This window comes from Salmo salar, chromosome 09, assembly GCF_965601325.2.
Source record: "Salmo salar chromosome 09, fSalSal1, whole genome shotgun sequence".
In the NCBI taxonomy this organism is placed as follows: domain Eukaryota; kingdom Metazoa; phylum Chordata; class Actinopteri; order Salmoniformes; family Salmonidae; genus Salmo; species Salmo salar.
This window is the reverse complement of record NC_138299.1, coordinates 126,601,064-126,623,563: the sequence shown is the minus strand read 5'-3', so window position 1 is coordinate 126,623,563 and position 22,500 is coordinate 126,601,064. Positions and strand designations below refer to the sequence as shown.

The 22,500-nt window shown below is 43.0% G+C and overlaps 1 protein-coding gene across 2 annotated transcripts in view; it reads left to right on the top strand.

The window, feature by feature from the left end:
- LOC106612624 (numb-like protein) overlaps positions 1-22,500 on the top strand; it is a 76,390-nt gene that overhangs the window by 38,957 nt on the left and 14,933 nt on the right. For both annotated transcript variants that reach the window (XM_014213963.3, XM_014213961.3), the window contains exons 2-3: positions 14,915-15,065; positions 22,177-22,251. In XM_014213963.3, the coding sequence (XP_014069438.1) occupies positions 14,940-15,065; positions 22,177-22,251 (201 nt within the window). In that variant the 5' untranslated portion in view covers positions 14,915-14,939. The remainder of the gene's footprint in view (positions 1-14,914; positions 15,066-22,176; positions 22,252-22,500) is intronic.

The following is a 22,500-nucleotide window of genomic DNA, read 5'->3' as shown; positions in this document are numbered from 1 at the left end:
GGAACTCTGTAGCTCTGTTGGAGTGACCATCAGGTTCTTGGTCACCTTCCTGACCAAGGCCCTTCTACCCCCGATTGCTCAGTATGGCCGGGCAGCCAGCTCTAGGTAGAGTCTTGGTGGTTCCAAACTTCTTCTATTTAAGAATGATGGAGGCCATTGTGTTCTTGGGGACCTTCATGCTGCAGAAATGTTTTGGTACCCTTCCCCAGATCTCCGCCTCAGCACAATCCTTTCTCGGAGCAGTACAGACAATTCCTTCGACCTAATGGCTTGGTTTTTGCTCTGACATGCATTGTCAACTGTGTGCCTTTCCAAATCATGTCCAATCAATTGAATTTACCACAGGTGGACTCCAATGAAGTTGTAGAAACATCTCAAGGATGATCAATGGAAACAGTATGCACCTGAGCTCAATTTTGAGTCTCATAGCAAAGGGTCTGAATACTTATGAAAATAAGGTATTTTAATTTTTTAATTTTTTATACGTTCGCCAAAATGTATGAAAACCTGTTATTACTTTGTCATTATGGGGTACTGTGTGTAGATTTATAAAGAATAAATATAATTTAAATCCATTTTAGAATAAGGCTGTAACGTAACAAAATGTGGAAAAAGGGAATGGGTCTGAATACTTTCCGAATGCACTGTATTTCAGTATAACCTACCTCACATCAGAGTCCACAGTCCTGCTTGTCGCCCACACTGCCATCACAGCCTACGCAAGGCATGCATGGTTCATATTACCGTGTTGGAGGGTGACTGAATTACGGCATGGCCTAACTGACATGAATGTAGATGTGGAATGAGAGAGAGTGTCTGCTGGAAGAACTATGAGAGGGGATGGAGAGAGAGACAGGGACAGAGAGAGAGGTGCTATAGAGTAAGTGTGAAGGTGGAATGATGTATAGTGGGGATTGAGGAGATTATTATTATTTATTTTTAACGATTTGGTGACTGTGATGGTATGAGGGCCAGATTGGGAATTTAGCCAGGACACCAGGGTTAACACCCCTACTCTTATGATAAGTGCCATGGGATCTTTAGTGGCGACAGAGTCAGGACACCTTTTTAATGTCCCACCCGAAAGACGGCAAGAGGGCAATGTCCCCAATCACCGCCCTGGGTCATTTGGATATTTTCTTTAGACGAGAGGAAAGGGTGCCTCCTACTGGCCCTCGACTTGCAATGTTTAGTTACACAATGATGGGTGAGAGAGTGGTGCTATGTGATGGATGGGGGTACTACAGGCAGTCGCTAGCATAGTGACAGTGGTGGAGAGAGCTGGGTTATATTCATAAGGACACGTAACCATTTTATTTACGGAAAATGGAAATTAGCATTTCTTATTGTACAAGTTCAGGTATTCCCTCCCTGTTTCATCCTGTGTTCTTCTCTTTGGTGTGAAATGAATAGGACCCAGGGCTGGTGAACTGTGGATGAACAGGGGTGATGGAGGGTAGAGAGGAGACCGTCCCAGGCAGACAGGCAGACAGGCAGGCAGACAGGAAGTCAGTGCTGGTTAGAGACAGTGTCAGTACGTCAGGCTGAAGACTGCCTCTACACATGACAGCCTCTGTTCCAGCTGTCTCTCCACATTAGCTTTCACACACGCACACGCATGCACCCACACACGCGCACACACCAGCACACAGCCCACGCTCATTGTAATATGCATAACCATCCCATTCCAGTACAAGGGCCTTCATACTGTACTGTAATCACCAGAGCATTACTGTTGAATTTGTGAGTGTTGCCAGTACAGACTACAGATGATGATGTATTAGCAGTGTTCCTATACAGTTCTGTCTTGTCCTCTCCTCAGAGGTTTCTCTGTATCAAATGATCTATGGCTAATGTGACATCAGCAGGAAGGGCCGCTGACACCAGAGTTGCGTTTCACTGGAATGAAGTGGGACCGACCTCTTCTCCCAGGGTCAGACAGTAGTCAAAACACTGCTGCCCCCATTTATGTGGGCTTGGTTCCGCTCCCTCGTTTCCACAACCAGACACACACAGAGAAGAGGGGGGGGGGGGGGGGGGGGGGTAGGATATGTGGGATGGAGAGAGGGGGAGTGGAAACAGCCGGTTGTCGTGGGGACGAGCCGAAGTTTCTTGCTCTGGGTCTCTCAGTATTACATGTTTTTGTCTGCATCATTTCCAAACCCCCATACACACTACCGTTCAAAAGTTTGGGGTTACTTAGAAATGTCCTTGTTTTCCATGAAAACATACATGAAATGAGTTGCAAAATGAATAGGAAATATAGTCAAGAAGTTGACGAGGTTATAAATAATGATTTTTTATTTAAATAATTATTGTGTCCTTCAAACTTTGCTTTTGTCAAAGAATCCTCCATTTGCAGTGATTACAGAATGCCGAACTTTGGCATTCTAGTTGTCAATTTGTTGAGGTAATCTGAAGAGATTTCACCCATTGCTTCCTGAAACACCTCCCACAAGTTGGATTGGCTTGATGGGCACTTCTTACGTACCATACGGTTAAGCTGGACAAAAAATGTACTTTTCTTTCAAAAACAAGGACATTTCTAAGTGACAATGTAGAAAATAGTAAAAATAAAGACAAACCCTTGAATGAGTAGGTGTGTCCAAACTTTTGACTGGTACTGTATATTTACACAAATATATATATATATATATATATTTATGACCCCAAACTTTTGAACGGTAGTGTGTGTATATATATATGTGTATATATATATATATATAATATATATATATATATATATATATATATATATATTATATATATATATATGTGTATATATATATATATATATATATATATATATATATATATATATATATATATATATATATACACACTACCGTTCAAAAGTTTAGGGTCATATATATATATATATATATATTTGTGTAAATATACAGTACCAGTCAAAAGTTTGGACACATCTACTCATTCAAGGGTTTGTCTTTATTTTTACTATTTTCTACATTGTAGAATAATAGTGAAGACATCAAAACTATGCAAGAACACATGTGGAATCATGCAGTAACCAAAAAAGTGTTAAACAAATCAAATATATTTTAGATTTTAGATTCTTCAAAGTAGCCACCCTTTGCCTTGATGACAGCTTTGCACACTCTTGGCATTTTCTCAACCAGCTTCACCTGGAATGCTTTTCCAACAGTCTTGAAGGAGTTCCCACATATGCTGAGCACTTATCCGATGCTTTTACTTCACTCTGCGGTCGAACTCATCCCAAACCATCTCAGTTGGGTTGACGTTGGGTGATTGTAGAGGCCAGGTCATCTGATGCAGCACTCCATCACTCTCCTTCTTGGTCAAATAGCCCTTATTCAGCCTGGAGGTGTGTTGGGTCATTGTTGAAAAACAAATGATTGCCCCACTAAGCGCAAACCAGATGGGATGGCATATCGCTGCAGAATGCTGTGGTAGCCATGCTGGTAAAGTGTGCATTGAATTCTAAGTAAATCACGGACAGTGTCACCAGCAAAGCACCCCCACACCATCACACCTCCTCCATGCTTCACGGTGGGAACCACACATGCGGATATCATCTGTTCACCTAGTTTGTAACCAAAAATCTCAAATTTGGACCAAAGGACAGATTTCGACCGGTCTAATGTCCATTACTCGTGTTTCTTGACCCAAGCAAGTCTCTTCTTATTGGTGTCCTTTAGTTGTGGTTTCTTTGCAGCAATTTGACCATGAAGGCCTGCTTCACACCGTCTCCTCTGAACAGTTGATGTTGAGATGTGTCTGTTACTTGAACTCTGTGAAGCATTTATTGGGCTGCAATTTCTGAGGCTGGTAACTCTAATGAACTTATCCTCTGCAGCAGAGGTAACTCTGGGTCTTCCTTTCTTGTGGTGGGTGTCATGAGAGCCAGTTTCATCATAGAGCTTGATGGTTTTTGCAACTGCACTTGAAGAAACTTTAAAAGTTAATGACATTTTCCATTGTGACTGACCTTCATGTTGTAAAGTAATGATGGACTGTCATTTCTCTTTGCTTATTTGAGCTGTTTTTGCCATAATATGGACTTCGTCTTTTACCAAATAGGGCTATCTTCTGTATTCCAACCCTACCCTTCTTTATCATTTTCCCCTTACCCTGCCACCCCTCCCCTAATTGGAGTAAACTAATGGATAACAATACAACAATGCTTCCACTTCCAGCTTATACATACTACATACATTTCCCGGACAGTATAATTCACATTATTTTTCTTTTGTTTGTTTTTAGTCCCAGCTTTCAGCTACCCTCAACCAATGTTCCCTCTAAGCTGCGTGGGACTACCACGCACCTCCCCCGGGACTGCCTCGCAGAAGAAATCTCAGCCCACAGAGAGAACTACGAGATTGAACTTCACTCAACTTTCTAGAGCAGTCGATAGCGATCTACTGGTCGATCTCCAAGGCATTCCGAGTCGATCGCCAAACATTTCTGTAAAAAAAACAAACGATAAAGCCTGATGATACTATTTGTTTTTATTCGTCTCAGGCTGTTGGCATTATTCAAATCAAATCTTATTTGTCACATGCGCCGAATACAACAGGTGTAGACCTTACTGTGAAATGCTGAATACAACAGGTGTAAACCTTACTGTGCAATGCATACTTACAAGCCCTTAACCAACAATGCAGTTTTAAGAAAAATAAGTGTTAAGAAAATATTGACTATATAAACTAAAGTAAAAAAAGAAATAAAAAAAGAACACAATAAAATATCAATAAGGAGGCTATATACAGGGGGTAGGAAAATGTATCTATCAGCTTGCGTTGTTGTTATTATTAGCGGCTTGAGTCTTTTTTAATATAGAGGATTATTTCACTTTCTCTGTTCATAGGAGTAACAACATGAATTTGTGCACGAGGCAGAAATAATGCGGTGCGACTCGAGTTTCGCCATCAGCTGGAAGACAGTGCCCATTGGATGAAAGGGAGAGTGGAGGGATGTTGAGAGGCAGACCGTCAGTCTACTGCTCTCTCCCTCCGCTGAGACTGACCAACAGATGCAGGCACCGTCTGCTCTGTAAAATAAAAATAAAAACAAATGATTTAAATGTATTCTCACGCAGCTGTGCCTCACAAGTAATACAACAACGGATCTATTACCGGTGTGATCATATCCCTACCTCAAATATTTTCTTTTAAATTGACAAAAATGGCCCGATCATCAATGCATTGGCAGGGCAATTCAAGCGAAGCCAATATGCGGTGATAATGTATAGCTTACTGCAAAACCATTAGAAACTCAGAAAGAGATCTTGACTCAGAAAAGGTTGGTGGCCACTGTTCTAGAGTTTCCCTGTTAACACTATCAACGTTTCCCTCTACTGTGGCAATTGTGATGAAATCAACGAAATATTAGCCACTTTCAATGTAACATAACAAAACAAAACAAACTATGCAAGCGATATTGTTGTAGGCAGAACGCATCGGAGTACGATTCTATCGCATTGACACGCACGACTCAGCCCATACTCTACACAGACCGGTGCGGCATAATCAATCAGAGCTGCAGGAGGCCTATATGCAAATAGACCATTGTCATATATGGATCTGTGCCGTTCACTTTGAACTGGACTGTGTTTACAGCATGAATGGTTGAGTAGATGCGCTTGTTTTGAGATCAAGGTGAGAGCTGCATGTAGCCACGTGTTCATATCCTTTGCTAGTTAGTCAGTTATTAGCCCAGTTATAGATAATTTGTAGTCAGCAATAGTGGAGTGATTGCATCCTACAAGAGCACAAAACGGGTACATTTCTAGACATCTTTGAAAAGTGAGTCAGGTAAAGAGCTTTTGTTGTCTTAAAGTGGCAGTGTTGTATTTTGAGACAGGCTTGAATAATTTTGATTTGATTTGATTTATTAGGATCCCCATTAGCCGATGCCAATAAGCTAAATAGCCAATAGGCAAAGGGTAGCATAATTTGTCTGATTGCCTGTAATAATGGTATGAGAATAATAATGCATTTTATTTTGTAAAGTGGTATCTTGCATCAAACAACACAACAACATGTTCAGTAACCTCCTTGTCTGAAGGACAAGTGGATAAACAGGTTAATGTCAAGCCCTGCATGTTTTTTTCTAAAGTCTTATGGAATCTAGGTCTACATAGAACACCACACATTGGCTGCTGCTATAGGCTGAATGATAGAACAGATATTTCCATGTTAAAATGTTATGGGATGAATTTTCTCCGTTGTTTTTGATGGTAGGCCACTCTGCTAGGCTTAAATCATGTTCAAATAGCCACAGTAGCCTACTTGGCCACTGTTAAAACTGTAACTTAAAGTGGGTACAGCCTCAGTATTCACAGTAAACTAATTTTCACAACGTTCAAGTTTGTGCTCAGCAGACCTGAAATGTTCTCAGTGACAAAAAAATGAGAGGGAAGATTGCGAAACATTGCCCTCAACCCCTCCCACCGATCTCTGAGCACCATCCAGGTTTGATTTCTAGCTGCCATATATTTTTCTGCTGTGCTGTGATGTTTCACAAAAGTTCGGAACCTTTCTATTCTCATAGTTTCTAGAGATTGTAAATGAAAGATAAATACCTTTGCTAAGAGTATTATTGATTGATTGACTATGACTTTTCAGATCACCCAGCAGTGCTATCTGCAGAGTTAGCTCCAAATACATGGTGCAATGTTTCTGTCATTCCTGAACCTGTGACCAGAAACAAGCTACATATGGGCAGTACCAAAGCAAGTGATCTAATGATTCTGTCTCTTCACGGCAAAATCTGCAGAGCTGGGATGGTTGTATCCCCCACATATAGAACATTCTATTGGTTGCAAAAATGTAAAAAATGACTAAGTTTTGAATCCGGCGTCGTTTTGTATATCAGTTCATAAACCATGTGTCATGGAATCGGTACATTGAAAATCTACTCCAAACTAATTTGGAACCTGTATGGCGCAGCTGTCAATTTGGTCCTTAAATGAAACTTTTTTATTTGTCACAATTTTCTTTAGCCAATTTTGGTCTTTAATGCAGGGCCAACAGACAAGTTCATTACCTTCTCCCCTATCCACTTGCCTCCTACATATTTGCGGTAATGCTGCAGTCAGTTGGTTGTACTTTTGGATAGAGCAGACATTTCCATGTATTTTTGTTAACTGCATGTGTAACATACAGTGAGGGAAAAAAGTATTTGATCCCCTGCTGATTTTGTACGTTTGCCCACTGACAAAGAAATGATCAGTCTATCATTTTAATGGTAGGTTTATTTGAACAGTGAGAGACAGAATAAAAACTAAAACATCCAGAAAAACGCATGTCAAAAATGTTATAAATTGATTTGCATTTTAATGAGGGAAATAAGTATTTGGCCCCCTCTCAATCAGAAAGATTTCTGGCTCCCAGGTGTCTTTTATATAGGTAATGAGTTGAGATTAGGAGCACACTCTTAAAGGGAGTGCTCCTAATCTCAGCTTGTTACCTGTATAAAAGACATTTGTCCACAGAAGCAATCAATCAATCAGATTCCAAACTCTCCACCAAAGAGCTCTCCAAGGATGTCAGGGACAAGGTTGTAGACCTACACAAGGCTGGAATGGGCTACAAGACCATCGCCAAGCAGCTTGGTGAGAATGTGACAAATCAAATCAAATCAAATCAAATTTATTTTTATATAGCCCTTCGTACATCAGCTGATATCTCAAAGTGCTGTACAGAAACCCAGCCTAAAACCCCAAACAGCAAGCAAAGCATGTGAAAGAAGCACGGTGGCTAGGAAAAACTCCCCAGGAAAAACTCCCTAGAAAGGCCAAAAACCTAGGAAGAAACCTAGAGAGGAACCAGGCTATGAGGGGTGGTCAGTCCTCTTCTGGCTGTGCAGGGTGGATATTATAACAGAACATGGTCAAGATGTTAAAATGTTAAAATGTTCATAAATGACCAGCATGGTCAAATAATAATAATCTTAGTAGTTGTCGAGGGTGCAACAAGCACGTCCGGTGAACAGGTCAGGGTTCCATAGCCGCAGGCAGAACAGTTGGTGCGATTATTCGCAAATGGAAGAAACACAAAAGAACTGTCAATCTCCCTCGGCCTGGGGCTCCATGCTAGATCTCACCTCGTGGAGTTGCAATGATCATGAGAATGGTGAGGAATCAGCCCAGAACTACACGGGAGGATCTTGCCAATGATCTCAAGGCAGCTGGGACCATAGTCACCAAGAAAACAATTGGTAACACACTACGCCGTGAAGGACTGAAATCCTGCAGCGCCCGCAAGGTCCCCCTGCTCAAGAAAGCACATATACATGCCCATCTGAAGTTTGCCAATGAACATCTGAATGATTCAGTGGACAACTGGGTGAAAGTGTTGTGGTCAGATGAGACCAAAATGGAGCTCTTTGGCATCAACTCAACTCGCCATGTTTGGAGGAGGAGGAATGCTGCCTATGACCCCAAGAACACCATCTCCACCGTCAAACATGGAGGTGGAAACATTATGCTAGCCAGTCTCCAGACCTTAATCCCATAGAAAATCTGTGGAGGGAGCTGAAGGTTCGAGTTGCCAAATGTCAGCCTCGAAACCTTAATGACTTGGAGAAGATCTGCAAAGAGGAGTGGGACAAAATCCCTCCTGAGATGTGTGCAAACCTGGTGGCCAACTACAAGAAACGTCTGACCTCTGTGATTGCCAACAAGGGTTTTGCCACCAAGTACTAAATCATGTTTTGCAGAGGGGTCAAATACTTATTTCCCTCATTAAAATGCAAATCATTTTATAAAGTTTTTGACATGCGTTTTTCTAGATTTTTTGGTTGATATTCTGTCTCTCACTGTTCAACTAAACCTACCATTAAAATTATAGGCTGGTTATTTTTGTCAGTGGGCAAACGTACAAAATCAGCAGGGGATCAAATATTTTTTCCCTCACTGTAACTCCACCAGTCCTATTTATGAATTTACATTTTTTATTTTTTTAAAGATAATGTTTTTTTATCGGTTAGTATGTTTGAGTTTAACCATAATATTTGTTCTGTCTTTTCTGGTGGATTAAACTGCAATTGCAACCAACTTTCTATTGTTTGTTTTAAAAATAGCAATATTTTGGAGATTATTTCATTTTCAAACAACCGAAAGGGAGAGGCTGTAATCTGAATAAAGGGAAAAAGGCCATTCTTGAACACGGAGTGAGCCATTCTTACTAATCTGCTGGAGAACCAGTTCAGATTTAACTATAGTTTTTGTATGATTGAAGCCTTTCGTGAGAGGTTCAGTGCTTTAATGTTTAATCATTTTTGCCCTCCAAGTTCATATTCATTATATAAATATCGCTCACTATTTACATTTGGTGTCTGAGAGGTCCCGAAAATTGGTTCATCCTAAGGCTGCACAGTGTGTGTGTGTGTGTGTGTGTGTGTGTGTGTGTGTGTGTGTGTGTGTGTGTGTGTGTGTGTGTGTGTGTGTGTGTGTGTGTGTGTGTGTGTGTGTGTGTGTAAGACTGTTCATGTGAGTGTGTGTATGTGAAGGTGCATTTGTGTGCGTCTTTTAATAAAATGTCTTTCTCCACATCAAATACACAGAGAAAGGCAGATGAGCCGAGAAAATAGAATGGAGGTGACATCATAAAGATGCTTCCTGTTTTTATACATTGGAAGTTTTTTTCCTCACTACTCACCATTCCTCACCACTCTCTTTTTGACATGGCTGGGGAACGTTCCCGCAACGCTCCCTGATCTCCGGTAGAATCTAATCGTTAGCTGTCTGTCACAGTGTGGCAGCGGCTTACCCCTGACGACGGCTAGTTGGTCTATTTCCCATTAGCTTTGATAAACGTTTTCGCTGCTCCCTGCCCCGCAGTCAGGCTTTTCTAACTGTGGGAGACCATAATACTTATATTAAGAGAGAACTATATTTCTCTCTCTGAAGGCTGTGTGAATGTGAAACTCCGTTGTTCATCTATAGTACTACCAGAACGAACTAGTCCAATGTTCTGCAAACGTAGTGAGCATGTGGAGTGGTTTTGTCTCAAATTGTTTCCACAGGCTAGATCAGACATACATTTTTTCCATAGTCAAATTGAAAGTAGGGGCCCTCTCGAATTAATTTAGGATGGTTTATCTCTAAATTCACTATCTGTGTGTGTGTGTGTGTGCGGGTGTGTGTGTGTACTCTGATGTTCCACTATTGAGTGGCCTCAATGCTGTATGTGTGGTGGCCCAACTCTGATGTTTTACTGATGTTTTACTACGCTATAGTCCATCGTAGTTGTACTTGGCTGTGTTTCACCACTATCTGTCTCTCTTTGTTTCTGTTCCCTATCCTCCCACTCCCCCTCTCTCTCTCACAATTCTCTTTCTCTCTTTCTCCATATGTTTCCCATCGTTTACCTCCACCCACTAATACACACACAGACACACACACACACACACACACACATGGCCTTGTTTTTATATCTTTTCACTTTATATTCTCTGACACAGGCTCGCATACACACACACACACACACACACACACACACACACACACACACACACACACACACACACACACACACACACACACACACACACACACACACACACACACACACACACACACACACACACACACACACACACACACACACACTCCCTACTGCCTGCTCTACTTCTCTGATTCCTGTTGTTAATATCGCAGAGGTTTATGTGCACTGTGACTGAGAGAGAAAAGAAAGCTCATGTAGCTGTAATCTAGTGCTCTGATTCCAGGCTTGTATATCTGTGGCTAGAGCAAGGTGAAGGGAGGAGGAGGAGATGGAGAGATGCAGAGGAGGAATATAGGTCACTGACAGAGATAGAGGGAGGAAGAAGGTTGATTAAATCACAAAGGAGAGAAAACCTTAGAAAAGGGTATAAAAACAGAGGTATTCAACACGCCATGGTTTGTATGATAGATGCACAGAGAGAAAGGGAGACATTCAGAGAGAGGGAGAGAGAGAGAGAAACAGGTTGTTTATGCACACCGTCACACACTAATACCCACCCCCTAAGCCAGCCCAGTCCCATGTTGCATGTGGAGACTGTCATACGGGGTGCCCTACTAGCTGTGTGTCTGGACAGCTCACGGTAATGCTGGGAAGGGACACACAGTGGGAGAGGACTTTCACAGCTGCAGCTTCTCTCTCTCTCTCTCTCTCTCTCTCCCTCTCTCTCTCTCCCTCTCTCCCTCCCTCCCTCCCTCCCTCCCTCCCTCCCTCCCTCCCTCCCTCCCATGGAGCAGGATCAACCCTCAGGGAGGCACTCTTAAAGGGACAGGCCACTGCTGCATCTCCCTCCTGCAGCCTCAGACACAGACACAGGAGAAAGGAGGAGGAGTGTGAGGACATGGATGAGAGAGAGAGATAGAGGAGATGGAGAGAGCGAGAGAGAGTTATGGGTATCTGAGGGGGAGAGAGGGTAGTCCCTGCGTCCCTGCGGCTGGTAAACGGACATTAATAGCTGCTGTTTTGTGTTGATAAGGACGACAATGAATAACAGTAATACTATTTATTGGCTTTGAATGTATATCGGAAGCCCACAGTGCCTTACACTGTACAAGACAATACACATTAAGATGCGGGGAGGGTTGGGCTTGGCATTGGATGCTGACAAATCCAGCGACCCTGTGGTTATGTCTGCCAGCCAAACAGTGGGAGTGGGTTTTAGGGAGGAGGAGTCTGTGAGTGAGGACGGGTATAGGTGAGGGAAAGTACTGTGTGTGTGTGTGTGTTAGGTGTGTGTTAGGTGTGTGTGTGTGTCTCCATTAACTCTTGTGTGCCGAGCTGGGTTGGCTCTGTGTTATTGGCCAGCTGTGTGGCGGCTCCTCCTGGTTATTTTGATTGGCTGTGATTGGTGCAATGATAGTCTGTCCTCAGGCTCCAGCTGTATGCTGTTCTAATGGTGCTGCTCTGGCTGAAGGGCGCACTCATCACACACACACACACTCCTCCCTCCAATGTAATAACTCTTATTTTGTCGTTGTTTCAGTCTCCGTTGCCAAACATGGAGTGCTGTGCGGAAGGTTTACATTGGTTTCTTAAACAGTGCTGTGCAATATTTTAGTAGGGTTTAAAAAACATGTTTCCTGCCTGATTAGTGTTGTGAATGTGAATCTCAGAGAGAGAGAGAGAGAGAGAGAGAGAGAGAGAGAGAGAGAGAGAGAGAGAGAGAGAGAGAGAGAGAGAGAGAGAGAGAGAGAGAGAGAGAGAGAGAGAGAGAGAGAGAGAGAGAGAGAGAGGCAGTGTGAGAGAGAGAGAGAGAGGCAGTGTGAGGGAGAGAGAGGCATAGAGAGAGGGGGAGAGATAGACAGAGAGAGAAAGGCAAAGAGAGAGACATGAAGTGAGAACCGGGGTGAGGGAGGGGGCAAAACGGGAGGATGACTTCAGCCTACGGTAAACAAAAGAAAGACAAAAAGCCATGTCATTCCCCGACCAAACACACTTTCCCGTTACAATGTACTCCAGATGTGAGCGGCAGGTAGACTAGTGGTTAGAGTGTTGGACTAGTAACCGAAAGGTTGCAAGATCGAATCTCTGAGCTGACAAGGTAAAAATCTGTCGTTCTGCCCCTGAACAAGGCAGTTAACCCACTGTTCCTAGGCTATCATCGAAAATAAGAATTTGTTCTTAACTGGCTTGCCTAGTTAAATAAAAAAATGTCTTTAAGTGAAAATATTGGGCGAGGTGCAACTATTTGTTCTTTGTTGTAACTTGGCATGGGCCTATACAGTGTGTGTGTGTTTTGTTTTACTATCCTTCGCCGGTCCCCACAATGAAAAGGCTCTTTTAGGCTAAGTGGCAAGGGTTAGAAGTTAGGGTTAGGTTAGGGGTTTGGGGTTAAGGTTAGAATAATGGTTAAGGGATGTTGTCAAGGTTTCCTTCACTGCCCTCTGGCTGCAGTTTGGTCTGGCAGTGCCAGTGTGCCATCCTCTGAATGCTGGGTCTGTGCTGACTGGGGTGAGTGGCAGGGCGCTGAGTGCAGGGGGTTGACACCCTGGCAGAGAGAGGCACGCAGCAACACTGTGACCTCAATCAGATGAGATTGAGATTTCAAAGTCCCCCATCCCTCTCACCCCCGTCTTCTCCTCTCCTTTTGCTACACTTTCCCTCCCGCTCCCTCATTCTCCCTCCTTCTCTTAGCCTCTCTTACACTCATCTCTCTCATTCTCCCTCCTTCTCTTAGCCTCTCTTACACTCATCTCTCTCATTCTCCCTCCTTCTCTTAGCCTCTCTTACACTCATCTCTCTCTCTCCCTCCTTCTCTTAGCCTCTCTTACACTCATCTCTCTCTCTCCCTCCTTCTCTTAGCCTCTCTTACACTCATCTCTCTCTCTCCCTCCTTCTCTTAGCCTCTCTTACACTCATCTCTCTCTCTCCCTCCTTCTCTTAGCCTCTCTTACACTCATCTCTCTCACTCTCTCTCCGTCTATACTTCTCCTTCTAATCCCCTCTGTCCCTCTGCCGCCTCCTTGGCAGGAGCTCAGCCGTTAGATCACATGACCTCATAGCAAGTCGATTAGATCAGGCCTGAAACTGGAGCAGAACACCCAGCGTCCTGGCCCCTCCCTGGGCTGGTCCCCCCATGTCTCTAAGCCCACTCCCCTGCTCCTTCCCTGGGGAGACATCTGACGCCAGCTGCCCCTCGCCCCCCCTCCCTGCACCTGCTCCAGTGGGGGGCGCCGGCCAGGTGCCGCGCTGCCAGCATGCTGCTCAGAAACACCCCTGCCGCCTGGCCTCTGAGGGACCTGCCGCTCTTGGCAGAGGCCGCATGCCGGCAATGCCAGCGACACCAGGCACATTTAAACGCAGCACGTAAACAGATCCCAATGTGCCTGTACACACACCCAACCTTACACACACTTTCACTTCCGCCGTGTCATGCCTCACACCTGCTACCCATCCCGTAAGGTGACAGAGCTTATGGGAAGCGGTGAGTGTGTGAATGTGTGTGTCATAGGCTTATCTAATAACAGTGTGTTTGAGTCAGTATATAAAGCTTAGCCTGTGTGTTTACGGGAGGAGAACAGTTCTACAGGGCTGACAGATTGCTTTGGAAGAGCTTTATCTAGATCAGCTGATTATACTTTCTGATCATACTGTTGGAAAGACTTCAACACACACACGAAACAAATACTTAGTGAAAGCCAGGAGAAAAGAATGCCGAAGCTTGGGGCAAGACCACCGAGATGCCCAAGATGGTAAGATCATTTGAGAGGATGTCTGTTCCGCTAAACTGGGCCGTGCGTTATTCTGAGATGTTTCTCTTTTTCTGGTTCAGTTTTCATACTTCGTACAGCGAGAAACTGACTCCCACAAAAAAAAGACTCATTAGCATTTTTAAACAGGACTTGTTTTGATAGTGTCATCATGTTTCATTATGAAGACGTTGAAATTACCAATGCAAATGAGGTATTCAGGCTGAATGGCCTAATTAAGTGTGTGTGTGTGTGTGTGTGTGTGTGTGTGTGTGTGTGTGTGTGTGTGTGTGTGTGTGTGTGTTTACATCCGGCAATAATTCCGATGTTCAAAGCCCACAGGATGAAAGGACTGTCTGGGCTTTGTGGGCTTGCTCTACCTGTAACCCTAAACATTGATGGAAATGTGATTAAACAAATCTAACAGATATAGCTCTGTATAGATATTTAATGATGATAACATGGATTAAATTGCTAGGTTGTAAAGGATAGTAGCGTTTTCACACACCTATCGTTAATTTATCTCAGTTACAGTGTTGTCTATGGTGGCCTATAGGGGCAAACACTTTCTTTCTTTAAAAAAGGGTTTGCCCCTCTGGGCTACCATAGTTGTCTCTCTCGCTTTCAGAGCAGAGGTGTCATTTCTTGTCACTGTCGTTTCACCCCCATGGCTGTCACGAGCACACACTTAACACATACTGACCTCGCCCCCCCTGTGTGTCTCTGTCTCCATAGCAACAGGGAGCCCCAGAGCCCGGAGATGAATAAGCTGCGCCAGAGCCTACGCAGGAAGAAGCCCACCTACGTGCCGGAGGCCAGCAGACCCCACCAGTGGCAGGCCGACGAGGAGGCCGTACGCAAGGGCAAATGCAACTTCCCCGTGAGGGTAAGACTGAGACCCCTGTCCTGGGACCTGGTCTTAAACTGACTCTTAACTAAACCTCAGCCTAACTATTATTACTCTTAATCTTTTGGTTCAAAATGTTGAGGTATATGATTAAATTGGTATACTATCTGGGACAGCAGGGAAGGAAGTTGTATTTCGTCTTACAAAATCACACCTAACTCTAGCCTTAGATCTAACTTAGTTCTGACTTTTACTTTTACTCTTATCCTAAGTCCCGTGGCAGTGTGATCAGTGGAACAGAACAGAACCTGACAGTAATGATGATCCTAGTTCTGGTGATGAGACTTAGCTGTCTCTAAGTCTTTCTGGGGGCCCAGTGAATGGGGAGAGATCAATAGTGAATAGTGCCTAAGGGTGGATGGGGAGAGATAAATTCTACCTCCTCCCTGGTGAAACTGCTGCGTGATTCTCTTCCACTCCTTTGTCTGAGGTGATTTGCCTTCTCCCCAATTAAGCATTATACGACAGCCCCACTGCATTGTGGTATATAAGCACGCTCTTAGTAATTCCACTCTGGTTCCCCAAAATCTCAGCTGTAGTCTATGCGTAGGATGGATGGATCCTTATATGCAACTGTATAGAACAGAATAGTGGATGAGTAGATTCCTACTATCAGAGTGCTGCTCTAGGGTAGTAGAGAGAGGAACAGTAAGAGAGAAGAGACAGAGAAAGAGGGACACAGGGGAGGAGGGATGGGGGAAGTGAGGGATGAGGGCAGCGATAGAGAGGGTGAGTGAGATTGGAAGAGAGAGGGGGGGTGGATAGAGAGGAGGGAACATTTCTAATGGAAAAGACCCATGATGGTGTGCTTCAGATCTCCAGCAGGAAAAGCTAGCAGCAGTCATTACCCCACTATCAACGCCTCTCTCCCCCTCACCAATCTGTCTCTCCTAGCTCTTCATCTGCTTCCTTCAAAACAAAACTATATTTTACCCAAGTGTATGGCCCATAAGGTTTCAATTAAGAAACATACTGTAGTTTTAACGAACCGCTAGCTTGTGCTAGGCACGTGTTATCGACCTCATGTTATGAGACCGAGCTAGTGGTTTGTAGTAAAACTAGCTGCTAGACTATAATACAAACGCTAGTGGTGACACTTTGTGGGGATCATTTTGAACTGCGTATAATTACACCAGGACGATACATAGCATGAAGCAAACAAATTGCAACTTTATTTCAAGCAACATGTATTTTGAAATGAAATCAAGTGAACCTTAATATATTCCTTTCGGCGCTACCTCATGATAGTGATATTTGCTAGTAATGTCTCTGTCCTGTGCATGTCATCCTTAAGGCCTACCTTCATTACAGCCCTGACATTCTGAGTATCATTTGTGTTAGACGCTATTCATTTAACTATTCAATCATCTCTTGTTTTGGAGTAAGATTGATGTCTAAACCCACCAACCATCTACTGTACATAGGCGTTCTTTGTATGATATGAAATAAAGTGTTTATTCTTTGAATTAAGTACAGTGTATTTTTTGGTCATTGAACTTTTCCTGTTTGTCTGTTTTATTTGGTTGTCACATGGTTTTGGTAGGATAATGGACGCTGCTTTGTGGGTATGAAGTGCTGTTGTGGACAGGGTTTGCATCCTAGGTCAGCCATAAAGGGATTGTTACACCCACGCCAATGATCAAGGACATCAGCTTCAGATCTGTGCGATATCATCAGACAAAATGAGTGACAACCAAATAAAACAGACAAACAGGGAATGTTCAATGACCAAAAAACACACTATACTTCATTCAAAGAATCAACACTTTATTTCATATCATACAAAGAAGAAAGTTAAGTGAATAGTGTCTAATACAAATAATCAGCAGAATGTCAGGTGTTAGTGCAGGGCTGGAACAGAAACCTGCACACCCAGTAGCTAGATCTCTAGCAGCAAGGTTGGCCTTGCATGTTCTAGGTTCATGCATTGTTATTTTTAACAGTATTTTTGTAGTCTTACAACCAATTCTAACAGTAAACCAATAGTATACAGTAACAGTCAAAAGTTTGGACACACCTACTCATTCCAGGGTTTTTCTTTATTTTTACTATTTTCTACATTGTAGAATAAAAGTGAAGACATCAAAACTATGAAATAACACATATGGAATCATGTAGTAACCAAAAAAAGTGTTAAACAAATCAAAATATATTTTATATTTGGGATTCTTCAGTGTAGCCACCCTTTGCCTTGATGATAGCTTTGAACACTCTTGGCATTATCTCAACCAGCTTCATGAGGTAGTCACCTGGAATGCATTTCAATTAACACATATGCCTTGTTAAAAGTTAATTTGTGGAATGTATTTATTTCTTATTACATTTGAGCCAATCAGTTGTGTTGTGACAAGGTAGGGGTGGTATACAGAAGATAGCCCTATTTGGTAAAAGACCAAGTACATATTATGGCAAGAAAAGCTCAAATAAGCAAAAAGAAACGACAGTCAATCATTACTTTAAGGCTTGAGGGTCAGTCAATACAGAAGATTTCAAGAACTGTTAAAGTTTCTTCAAGTGCAGTCGCAAAAACCATCAAGATCTATGATGAAACTAGCTCTCATGAGGGCCGCCACAGGAAAGGAAGATCCAGAGTTACCTCTGCTGCAGAGGAATAGTTCATTAGAGTTACCAGCCTCAGAAATTGCAGCCCAAATAAATGCTTCACAGAGTTCAAGTAACAGACACATCTCAACATCAACTGTTCGGAGGAGACTGTGTGTATCAGGCCTTCATGGTCAAATTGCTGCAAAGAAACCACTACTAAAGGACCCCAATGAGAAGAAGAGACTTGCTTGGGCCAAGAAACACGAGCAATGGACATTAGACTGGTGGAAATCTGTCCTTTGGTCTGATGAGTCCAAATGTGAGATTATTGGTTCCAACTGCCTTGTCTTTGTGAGACGCAGAGTAGGTGAATGGATGATCTCCGCATGTTTGGTTCTCTTTGTGAAGCATGGAGCAGGAGGTGCTAGGGTGTGCAGGTTCTTTGCTGGTGACACTGTCGGTGATTTATTTAGAATTCAAGGCACCCTTAACCAGCATGGCTACCACTGCATTCTGCAGCGATATGCCATCCCATCTGGTTTGCGCTTAGTGGGACTATCATTTGTTTTTCAACAGGACAATGACCCAAAACACCACCAGCCTGTGTAAGGGCTATTTGACCAAGAAAGAGCATGATGGAGGGCTGCATCAGATGACCTGGCCTCCACAATCACCTGACCTCAACCCAGTTGAGATGGTTTGGGATGAGTTAGACCACAGAGTGATGGAAAAGCAGCAAACAAGTGCTCAGCATATGTGGGAACTCCTTCAGACTGTTGGAAAAGCATTCCTCATGAAGCTAGCTAGCTGACGTTACCTAGAATAGATAGTTAACTTGATAAACACCTTGCCAGTGTGCTACACATCATCCCGGCGCCACATCCTCCTGTTGCTAGCGTTACTATCCATGCATGCAATGCAGCCCGCTGCAATGCTTCTTTTGGAAATCTATAAACATTAATTTAAAAAAAAATATTTAAACCTGGTCGTCAGGACCTTCCCACCAGCAAATACTATGGTAATTCTAACTTTAAACTTGAGAAACTAGACCAGGGGTATCCAACCAGGGTTTGGGGTTTGAGAAGTAAATGAGAGAAGTGAAAAAGTCTTCCTTACTTGTTAATTTTCTTGAAATCTAAAGGCACATCCTAGATTCGAGCCAATATCTTAAGTAGTTGAACATGTTATTACTCCAACCTCGTGAGTGACAAACTGACACGTTTTCATTTTGGTCAAAAAACGACTTTACATCGAAATAGTGCCTTTAATTTGATGGCCTGCACATGTGCAGTTCGGCGTGCGATGATGGTTAGAACCGATTAGGTGTTTCTACGCATGAGTTTAGCTACCCAATGTCGCCATGACATCACCTCCAAGTGTGTTCGGGGAGTCTTATCAGAGAAGCAGATTTAACTTATCTTCACATTGTACTGTCTTTGGTCTCGGTCTAGCAATGTTGATGTTGTTAGGCCTACTGCTGCAGCACATGTCATGGCGGAGTTAAAAAACAACGCCCACCCAATTGATACAACGAATCATGATATAGTTATGTGAGGCAAGCTTACTTTGCAGTTAACATTTAATTGAGGTTATTGGGGAAAGTCTTTCTGTCTACCCACAAGACGGTTATCATTAGCATCGCTATCTGGCTTCATGGAGTGATAAACAAACGCTCACACAAAACAGACAGTCGGGCAATATTGCTGGAAATTAATTGGCAGATATTATTTTATGTTTGGCTTTTTAAGCCAATAGTGGCAAACCTAGGGTGGCATAATGTAAATGTGTGTTTGATTGGATAATAGTTGGGAGTTTTTTGTTTATGACTGTTTGTAATGGAACAAATGAAAGAATGCATGTACTTTCATAATTGCTTGGCAAGCTACTCATGGCTGGGCTGGTAGCTACTGGTAGCTCGAGATCTACCCCTGAACTAGACTAAGTTAGCTAGCATAGCTCGCTTACAGCTGCAACTGAACAGCTGTTGTTTACAAACGCACCGCAAGTTCTTTGGGGTCCTCGTCAAAAAGCTTTTAAAAAGGTCTATAAAAATTTACGTTTATTGGTCGCTTACACAGATTTCCAGGTGTTATAGCAGGTGCAGCGAAATCCTTATAGAGCTAGAAACAAGGCGAGCGTGTCTGTCGGGGCCGTCTTGCTACAAGAGCAGAGTAGCAGTTGTTTGGAGCACCTAGCAGTAGTGTTTGGAGGCAGGCCAAAGGCTACACAAGGTGTCTCTCTCAATTCAATTAAATTCAAGGGGCTTTATTGGCATTGGAAACATATGTTAACATTGCCTAAGCAAGTGAAGTAGATAATATACACAAGTGAAATAAACAATACAAATGAACAGTAAACATTATAGTCACAGAAGTTCCAAAAGAATAAAGACATTACAAATGTCATATTATGTATATATACAGTGTTGTAACAATGTGCAAATGGTTAAAGTACAAAAGGGAAAATAAATAAACGTAAATATAGGTTGTATTTACAATGGTGTTTGTTCTTCACTGGTTGCCCTTTTCTTGTGGCAACAGGTCACAAATCATTCTGCTGTGATGGCACACTGTGGTATTTCACCCAGTAGATATGGGACTTTATCAAAATCGGTTTTGTTTTCGAATTCTTTGTGGATCTTTGTAATCTGAGGGAAATATGTGTCTCTAATATGGTCATACATTTGGCAGGAGGTTAGGAAGTGCAGCTCAGTTTCCACCTCATTTCTCTTGAGAGCCAGGTCTGCCTACGGTGGCCTTTCTCAATACAAGGCTATGCTCACTGAGTCTGTACATAGTCAAAGCTTTCCTTAAGTTTGGGTCAGTCACAGTGGTCAGGTATTCTGCCACTGTGTACTCTCTGTTTAGGGCCAAATAGCATTCTAGTTTGTTCAGTTTTTTTGTTAATTCTTTCCAATGTGTCAAATAATTATCTTTTTGTTTTCTCATGATTTGGTTGGGTATAATTGTGTTGCTGTCCTGGCGCTCTGTGGGGTCTGTTTGTGTTTGTGAACAGAGCCCCAGGACCAGCTTGCTTAGGGGGCTCTTCTCCAGGTTCATCTCTCTGTAGGTGATGGCTTTGTTATGGAAGGTTTGGGAATCGCTTCCTTTTAGGTGGTTGTAGATTTTGATCATTAGCGGGTATCGGCCTCTCTCTCTCTCTCTCTCTTTCTCTGTCTCTCTCTCTTTCTTCATCTCTTTCTTTCTATCTTTATCCCCCTCTCTCCAATGTTCCCTCTAAATTGCACGTGGGCATGGAGTTCCCCAGGTTGCACAGAAGAAATATCAGCACGCGCGGAGTAGCACGAGATTTAACTTCACTCAGCATGTCCCTTTACTGTGGGAATTGTGATGGAATCAATACAATATTAGCCACTTTTAATGCCACATACCGAAACAAAATGAACTATGTAAGACTTAGTATGCAAAACTAACTATACAAGAGATTTTGTTGTAGGCAGATCGCATTGGAGTAGGATTCTATGGTATTGACAAGCACATACTCTACACAGACCGGTGCAGCATAACCAATCAGAGCTGCAGTAGGCCTATATACAAATAGACCATTGCCATATATGGATCTGTGCCATTCACTTTGAGCTGGACTGTTTTTACAGCATGAGCAGCCGTGAGTAGATACACTTGTTTTGAGATGAAAGCGAGAGCTACATGTAGCCACGTGTGCACATTTTGTTAATGTCCTTTGCTAATTAGTGAGTTAATAGCCCAGTTATAGATCATTTGTAGTCAGCAATACTTCCTTCAATAGCACGAAAGGCGAGTACAGCCTCGGCGTTCACAGTAATCGTACACCGAAAGTTGCACAGAATTTTCACAACTGTTCAAGTTTGCGCTCAGAAGACCTAAAATCTGCTCAGTGATGAAATATTTTTTATGGAACATTGCCTCTCTCTCTTTCCCCCTCTCTCTCCCCCGCCTCCCCTCTCCCCTCCTCTCTCTCTCTCTATCTCTCTCATTTTCTCTGTCACACACTCACTAAGCCACACATAACTCTAAATGGGGTAAATAAAGTGACTCATGCTTTCAAAAGGCCTCTGCGGAAAGATAGTATACAATCTATTTCAGGCACTTTTTCGGTATGTTTTCCACTCTGCTAGCTTGGCTCAGAGGAATGGGTTTGTATTTGACAAAAAAACATTCTGGCAACCTAATTGTCTCTCCAAGGGCCTAGGACGCACCACAGGGAACTCTGGGGGACTGGAAATCTAATCCTGTAAAAGGACTCTATCCTCCCTCATTCATCCTCATTATTAGCAGCTGACACAGTCTGGTGGCTCACTTTGGAATGGATTGACTTACACTGTTTTGGGATCATGTGAATGCAGAGGAGATTAACTACATTGCATAGGGTACTTGGGCATAGTTGTGTGTTCATGCAGTTTGTATAAATCTTCATAACAGCCTTTGCATCTCTGAGTTTTAATGTATCTCTCATTCTCCATCTCTCTCTCGTTGTTTCTCTCTCTCTCTCTCTCTCTCTCTCTCTCTCTCTCTCTCTCTCTCTCTCTCTCCATCTCTATCTGTAGTACCTGGGTCTGGTGGAGGTGGAGGAATCCAGAGGGATGCATGTATGCGAGGAGGCTGTGAAAAAGCTTAAAATTGTAAGTATCCCTCCACTCTAACCCCCTGCTGATACCTCTATTTTATGTATGTTTATGTAAGCTGCCATGTTTTGTTGTATAGGCTGGTATTCTTATCCTGGTGGAGTTATCAACTCATAAGATATCCTGCACCTTGCACGTATACAGTCGTCCAACACACACATGCACGCAAGCACTCACGCTCACACACCCGCATGCACACACACACACACACATACACACACACCACTGCAGTCTCTTGCTCCCTGT